Below are 8,403 nucleotides of genomic sequence, written 5' to 3'. Positions count from 1 at the left end.
TTAAGTGTTACAGTACAGACAGGAAGCTTGTGGAAACATCTCGTCAATACTGAGAACACGTCTGCTTTAGTGGACTGTTATTATAAAAACATTCACATATCCAGGAAACCGATCAATAATGATCTCCTCATAAAGAAAAGTAAACTTTCTGTCACAACACAGAAACAGTTTTTTCGCTCTCGTTCAGCCAATCTGCAGAGCCGCCTCTCCTGATTGGCCGGAGTTAATCACAGGAATGCATCTTGTGGCCAATCAGGGAGGAAGAATGACAAGCATTCGTTAAATATGTAAATATATTGTTACAGACACATAACTGGATTTAGTTCAGTTATACACACACGTACAGTTATTTAGTGGAACATGGATGACGAGGTTCTTGCATAAATCTGGTCGGCAGCCATTTTGGCTCAAAGTGGACAGGAACTCCTTCAAATATGGCGGAGTGTATGTAGTCCTCCTGAAGCTGTTTGCTCTGTAACACTTTTTAATTCAACACTGTAGAGTTTCGTTAGCATTAGCATCTTTAACATGTTGAAATCCAACAGGGAATGTCGTTAAACTGAAACTACAGAAAAATTTAAATTACTGGATTAAATTAATTAATTGGATTAAATTGGATTAAATAAATTGATAAATTTACACATTGACATTTAATTGGTTCTTTTTTTTCCACCAGACATTTGTCACATTAGCAGTAAATTTCTAGATCCTTAAGTTTCACCATGAAGGCAGCGACTAGAACTGTACGTCCGTTAAATCTCAGCTTCACGTGAAACGACGCTGCTAAACACGACCAGGAAGTGGAAATAAATGTAAACAATACCGGTTTTGGTACAAAAACAGGGTCACAATTTGTTTGTTTGGATGTTATTATACTGACATTTAACAGGCGTTGAATGAACCTGCGTGTCAAACAAGCAAAAGGTGATTAACTGATCCAACTTCCTGTCAGGACGTCGGCTTCAAACAACGAGTTCATGTTTGTACAAGTATAAAAAAAACTAGCTGCACAAAACAAATGTCTGATGTTTGCTTCCATCCAGCCTCCAGAAGTATTAACGTTAGCAAAGTAGAAGCTGATAAGAATTCAGTCTTTAGTTTTAGAAATAAGCAGACAGGAAGTGAAGCGTCGGTGGCGCCGGATGAAGAATCAGAGAATCACTGAAAGTTATTTGGATTCATCGTCTGTTGAACAGAAACATCTGGATCAAACTTAATGATAATCCAGCTGCTTTCTGCCCAGATGTTTCTTTCTCAAAGTTACTTTGATAATGTGGACGTAGATCCAGTCGTGACAAACGTCTGGTGAAAATGAACTTCAACATTTTGAGGAATTCTGTTGGAAGATGATCTGGTCTCAGACTCCATTTCTAACTAAAAAATGATAATAATCTCTAAACATTCAGTCTTTTCTCTGAACATCCACAGAACAATGAAAACTGTTCTGTATAAAACATCACAAAAGTCATTTAGTGTTTTTCTTTCATTGATCTGTTCTTTAAGAACAACCAGGCCGACGTCCTGCTGCACTTTAAACTAATGAGTTTGATGTCTACAGGCTTTAATATCAGCTCATTTAAAAAACTAAATATTGGGCTAAACATATATTTCATGAGGGCTGCGACTGCTGATTAGTTTCACTGAGGATTCATTTTTATAAATCGAGCTCCTCAATATATAAACAAACCATCTCAGAATAAGACACTAAATCTTGTAAGTACAAGATCTTTTCTGCATTTTTCTGTGGAATTTTCTTGACTTTTCTCATAAATATGACTTTAACTCTTTACTGGGTTTATTTTCTGTTAAATGTTCTTGTGAGAAACGTTTTAAAGAAGAAAGATCTTCTCTCAGAGATGTGATACAGATGTGCAGTCAGCCAGGAGCTTCTCTTTAAATCTGGAGTGAATGTCGTTGATCACATGACTCCAATTTTCTAATTTTTCTACCAGAAGAATTCTCATAAAAACATGAATTGACTAAGAATTTCATAGTCGACCTTTTCATAGAGGATTTTTTAGTTAGTTAATCATTTGGTCTATAAAAGTCAAAACAATGACAAAAGCTCAACACAGTTTTTCTTCAAATGTTTCATCTGATCAGCAGCAAAAAAAAAAAAAAAATTCTCTTGATGTTTGGTTTTGGGAATTAAACTCAATAAATGACGATATAAATTCATCTGTGATCATTTCAGCAGCAGCGTTTACCTTCAAACACACAGCTTCACATGCAGCGTTCAATGTTCCATCTCATCGGAGCAGCTGAGTTCCTGCTGGTTCAGAGGAAAATCCAGTAGAATCCAGTAAAAGTCTCGTCAGGCAGCAACAGGATCAACAACAAGTCTGAATTCTGCAGTCTCTGATGCTTCCAGCTGTTTCTCCAACCTGGATGCTGTACTTTCCCAGCTGCACTTGAACGCAGCAGAGAAAACAAAATTCTGACATGTTGGAAATCCGAGACCATCAAATGTGTCGACAGATATGATGAAATTAAATCCAGTAAACGCAGTCGAGCTGTTTCCATCAGCTCCATCCAGCAGCCGAAGACCGACCGGAGCGGCCGCCAGAAAGGTAAACATGGTGGTCGTCTGTGGTCACATGATGCCGTTGGTGACGTACTGGAAGGAGTCGTAGAGTTTGGTGGTGATGGAGCGCATGGATCCGTCCACCAGCTGCTCCACCAGCAGCTGCAGCTGCTCCTCCGTCAGAGACATGTGGAAACGCTCCTTCAGGCTGCGGATGGTGCTGGAACCATGGAAGCAGGGCAGGTGGGAGCCTGGAGAAGACAACAGACACAAGAAGAAACATCAGAAGAAGAAGAAACATGGAAGGAGCCTGGAGGAGACAACAGACACAAGAAGAAACATCAGAAGAAGAAACATGGAGGGAGTCTGGAGGAGACAACAGACACAAGAAGAAACATCAGAAGAAGAAACATGGAGGGAGTCTGGAGGAGACAACAGACACAAGAAGAAACATCAGAAGAAGAAACATGGAGGGAGTCTGGAGGAGACAACAGACACAAGAAGAAACATCAGAAGAAGAAACATGGAAGGAGTCTGGAGGAGAGAATCAGATTTAGACTCGTCGGCCTTCAGACTGAGTTGATGCTGGATTCTGACTGCAGGAGAAACAAGAGACGAGCAAATAACGTCCTTCACTGTTTACATCATTATTTCCTTGATGAGGTTATAATCTGCCATAATAACCTTTTCAAGATGTTCTACACAGGAAGTTAAAAGGATCCTAAACTACAGAAACAATTAAAGCTGTAAGCAGCGTTGGTCGGGACCTCGCACTCTGGCCCGTCGGGATCATTTTGCTTTTTAAAAATGAGGGATATATCTTACAAGTGTGGTGTGCTTTTATTTTGAAAGTTTGATTAACATGTGTACTGTCAGGTGTGTAGAGACAATAAGTAACTGCAGCTGGACACAGAAAAATACTCATATATTTGAATGGAGAGTGTGAGTGAACCCACACCTTTTTGAACATTTACTGCTTCCACATAGTTTTAGATACAAACTTCATTTGAACTTTAAATGAGTCACGAGACTTTGACCTATAAATCTTGAATTTGCTTGTGTTTTCTATCTTTTATTGTTTTTGAGATATTAGAGTGTGAGTTTTAAAGTCTTTTCTTGCTCCTCCTGTGATTTTATAATGAGTGTGTATTGCGGAATGTTTCACAGCACTGAGGGAGTGACATCACCAGGAGCAGTTGGAGAGGAGGATTTTAGAGTACGCTTCTTGTGAAATATCCTCATAAATCCCATGACTTTGGCCAAATCTAACATTAAAAATCATATTTTAGTAGGAAATTTCATGGCGAATCCATTGATACAGGTTTGAAAGTGGTCAGACTTATAGTTTAGACATCAGAAGCTTCTGTTTGACACAAAGTTCATGCCCATAGATTGCCTCCCCATTGTTTTACATTGTAAGGGTGATGTGGCACTGCAACTTTCAGGGCTTATTAAATCCAAACCGTTCGAGTTATTACAAAGTTTTTAACAACTTTTTTTCAGCACAGTGTCATAAGTCACCTATTAAAGCTTGAAGCCGATACCATTAACGCGCTCGGAGGAGATAGCGTTTGGTCGGGGGCCAAAATTGGGGCAAAGTCTTATTTTGAAATTGAGATTGCGGACTTTCTGTTGGATTTAGGTCAGGGGTGTCAGCAGATGATTTGTAAGTCTTGATGAGACGAATAATTGAGTTTTGGTTTGATTTCTCTATGACATTCCTATGGGCCGTGGCGGCCATTTTAGTTACATAGGTGGCGCTAGAGAGCACATTTTGACACTTTAGAGGTTCATTTTTACATTTTCTCAAATTTTTCACCAGACCTGATGTGCGTGCCAAATTTGGTGAGTTTTTGAGCATGTTTAGGGGGTCAAATTAAGGGTTTAAGTGGCGTAATAATAAAGAAACAAACAAACAAACACACGAAAAACAATAGGGTCCTCGCCCTTAGACGAGGATCCTGTTGTTTTTCGTGCGTTTGTTTGTTTCTTTCTCTGCCTTTTGAGCTCGGTCCCTAATAAAAGCTCAAGGCAGCAGGACATTAATCACACATTGATGAACAGAGTATCAAAGAGCACAAGCAGACGTCTTCTAAAGCCTTTGCTCTGTGTATGTATGTTGTTTAGTTTATCATTAAAGTAACTTGTGTTTACTACATCTGTTCTTTTAACCTTCTGTGACTCTGTGTTCAACATGTCAGCAGTTAAAACTGGAAAAACACTCAACATATTGCAGAAATTATTACTGATTAACTGATGATCGATTGTTACGACAGCCAACTGTCAGTTAATGTTGATCTCTAGCAGCACATATTATTCATGTTGTTGGACAGAAATCTGTTTACAGTCACACTGTTGGGACTCGACTCCATTTAAAAAGGACAAAAATCACGTAAATCATTAAAGTGTGTGTGTGTTACCTTGCTGCATGATCTCCACTATCTGCAGAACCTTCTCCATGTGTTTCCTGGCAGCAATCAAACCCTGAAGCATCAACATCTTATAGTAGATGAACATGTCGCCGTCCAGACCGCCCATCACCTGACACACACACACACACACACACACACACACACACACACACACACACACACACACACAGTTTTATGTTGCTCCTTTTCTGACGGTTTGAAACATTTTATGAACATCAGGTAAATTTCTGTTTCAGCCTCCAGCATCTGAACACTCAGAGAAAATCATATTTCAGACGTTTAGATGAAAAAACAAAACCGTCGTTTACTCACATCCACAAACTCAGAGGTGAGTTTGAAGGCGGACGTCTCGAAGCCGAGGTTTCGAGGAGAGCTGGACAGGATGAAGCCGAAGTCAATGTGGATGATGTGACCTTCAGAGTCCAGCAGGATGTTCCCGTTGTGTCTGCAGAGACCAGATTCATCTCAGACTTTATTCTGGTTTTAGACCAGTCAGAACTGCAGCTGGACTGTTTCGTCTTATTCTGTTTAAACTTTGTGTTTCTTTTACATCTCGTCTTGATGTCTTTTATATTCTGAAATGTGCTTTACTAATAAACTAGACAGCTACACAGTTAAAATACAGACCCACTTATTTAAAGCCTGAAAAGTTATCCGCCTCGCTGCCGGGTTAACTCTGAAGTTAGAGCCCTGTTTCCATGGTAACAGTCAGAAACACCTGCTGACCAGCGGTTGTGGTTTGCTGACAGTGTTAACAAACGTCAGCTGCAACATCTCACAGACTTCATGTCACTAGAATTTGTTTTGTGTTGTTAAAACTCTGCTCTGAATTTTCCCATTAAAAAACGTTTCCTGTCAGAGTGAACTGAGCCTAATTTACCCAGAATTCATAGTGAGTTAGTCCTACTTAAGATGGTCAAGAAACGAGACGGCTTTGTGCAGCAGATTTATTTAGACGTCTGTCTGAGGATGCAGTGAAACTGTCCCCAGGATGTGATTAGCCTAGCTTAGTACAAAGACTGGAAGCAGGAGGAAACTGTTAGCCTAGCTTAGCACAAAGACTGGAAGCAGGGGGAAAGTGTTAGCCTAGCTTAGCACAAAGACTGGAAGCAGAGGGAAACTGTTAGCCTAGCTTAGTACAAAGACTGGAAGCAGGAGGAAACTGTTAGCGTAGCTTAGCACAAAGACTGGAAGCAGGGGGAAAGTGTTAGCCTAGCTTAGCACAAAGACTGGAAGCAGGGGGAAAGTGTTAGCCTAGCTTAGCACAAAGACTGGAAGCAGGGGGAAAGTGTTAGCCTAGCTTAGCACAAAGACTGGAAGCAGGGGGAAAGTGTTAGCCTAGCTTAGCACAAAGACTGGAAGCAGGGGGAAAGTGTTAGCCTAGCTTAGCACAAAGACTGGAAGCAGGGGGAAAGTGTTAGCCTAGCTTAGCACAAAGACTGAAAGCAGGGGGAAAGTGTTAGCCGTGCTCCATCAGAGTCAGGTGTGTCTCACCTGTCTTTGACCTGCAGCAGGTAGCAGATGAGACTGTATCCGGCGCAGCTCTGGACGAAGTTCCTCTGAGCAGTGAGGAAAGCTTCGGTGGTGTAGCTGCCGTGTTCCTGCAGGAAGTAGTCGAGCAGCGAGAGCTGGCTCTGCTTACGCACCTCAACACAGAAAACACAAAGAAACTAAAAACAACTTCTTTCAACTTATATTTCATTATATTACACATTTTTTAGACTTAATTAAATAATTAATAAAAAATGATTGATAAACACACTGACTATAAAAATGTGTTAATTGACACCTTAAACAGGGTTCCTCGGGGTTCCTCAGGGTTCTAGTCTTGGTCCCTTAAATTTTATAAAGTTACATGCTAAAACTACATATTAATTTAATGATATGTAATATATATACCAATGTGTGTGTTTGAGTGTTTTCTGTTAAGTTTAGGCACATAAACTACTTGGTATCTGCGTCTGTAGCTGTTTGCTGCTGAGCAGAAAGTGTAAATATTAGAAAACAGCTGAAAACTAGAAGCTAAAAGAGGCTGAAAAGCTCCGTTGAATTCACAACATCCAGGTTCGTCTTTCTCATCATCTACACGAGATCTGACCTCAAATACAAAAACGTAAACACAACAAAACTTGTTTCTTTAGTGGAAAGTTGAAAACAGTGACAGAAGACTGAAGACTGAGGCGTGTGTTGGTGTACCTGGTGCAGAGAGACGGCGTTGAGGACAGGTTCGATCATGCCGCTGTCTGATGACATCACCAGGATCTTGTAGGGTTTGATCCACAGAGGAACTCGTTCCTGCTGCCAGATCGACTGAACACACAAACACATCAGTTACCTCCAAACGACCAGAGATAGAAAAATATTCAGAGAACAGGAAGCTACGAGGAAAACATGTAGGAAAACAGGAAGTACGCTATAGAAATGTTTGACAAACAGGAAGTGATTTCAGCTGCTGGGAGGAAATGAATTTAAAATGAATTTGTGAGATTATAAAAACAGGATTATTCACTGACAGTATCACTGTTTTCATATTTCTGGTTCTATAATCATTATTTGACGTTTGTGAACCTGCAGCTGGATGTCAGACGATGACTTGATTAAACAGTCGGCAGCTTGTTCCAGGTGAGTTCGTACCTGCAGCTGTCGGAGCACCTGATAGGCCAGCAGCTCTTGTCTCAGGTCGTCTCCACACTTGACGATGACTGACAGCAGCCTCCAGTTCAACAGGTGACCGTAGGGAGACGCCTCTCGGATCCGCCTGCACACACACACACCGTCGCCTTTTCATACGTCTGTGTGACTTTTAGGTGTTTGTTTGTTTGTTTGTTTGTTTGTTTGTTGACAGCAGGAGCAGCAGTAATGGGATCCAGATAAAGAGTAAACCCACCTGACTTTCTCCTCCCAGGGTTCTTTGAGGGCAACAGCTGACGGGTCCTCGGGGTCTCTCCTGAACGTGGTCGGCGTGTGAGCGAGGTTCTCCGACAGACGCCGCCTGAAGAACCAGAACATCATCAACACACAGAACCACGACATCATCAACACACGGAACCACGACATCATCAACACACGGAACCACGACATCATCAACACACGGAACCACGACATCATCAACACACGTGTGTGTGTATATATGTATGTGTGTATATATGTATGTGTGTATATATGTATGTGTGTGTGTGTGTGTGTGTGTGTGTGTGTGTGTGTGTATGTATATATGTATATGTATATATGTGTGTATGTGTATATATGTATGTGTGTGAGTGTGTGTGTGTGTGTATGTATATATGTATATGTATATATGTGTGTGTGTGTATATATGTGTGTGTGTGTGTGTATGTATATATGTATATGTATATATGTGTGTATGTGTATATATGTATGTGTGTGTGTGTGTGTATGTATATATGTATATGTATATATGTGTGTATGTGTATATATGTATGTGTG

At 40.7% G+C, this 8,403-nt stretch overlaps 1 protein-coding gene across 1 annotated transcript in view; it reads right to left on the bottom strand.

Moving 5' to 3' along the window:
• Positions 1-481: 481 nt before the first annotated feature.
• LOC137198883 (phosphatidylinositol 4-kinase beta-like) overlaps positions 482-8,403 on the bottom strand; it is a 29,783-nt gene continuing 21,861 nt past the window's right edge. The window contains exons 8-14 of the mRNA XM_067612887.1: positions 7,844-7,948; positions 7,591-7,714; positions 7,153-7,266; positions 6,451-6,602; positions 5,269-5,401; positions 4,945-5,065; positions 482-2,775 (exon numbers count right to left, since the gene is read on the bottom strand). Coding sequence (XP_067468988.1) covers positions 2,594-2,775; positions 4,945-5,065; positions 5,269-5,401; positions 6,451-6,602; positions 7,153-7,266; positions 7,591-7,714; positions 7,844-7,948 — 931 coding nt within the window. The 3' untranslated portion in view covers positions 482-2,593. The remainder of the gene's footprint in view (positions 2,776-4,944; positions 5,066-5,268; positions 5,402-6,450; positions 6,603-7,152; positions 7,267-7,590; positions 7,715-7,843; positions 7,949-8,403) is intronic.

This window comes from Thunnus thynnus, chromosome 15, assembly GCF_963924715.1.
Source record: "Thunnus thynnus chromosome 15, fThuThy2.1, whole genome shotgun sequence".
In the NCBI taxonomy this organism is placed as follows: Eukaryota; Metazoa; Chordata; class Actinopteri; order Scombriformes; family Scombridae; genus Thunnus; species Thunnus thynnus.
The sequence above is the reverse complement of the archived record's forward strand: the minus strand, read 5'-3'. Positions and strand labels throughout refer to the sequence as shown.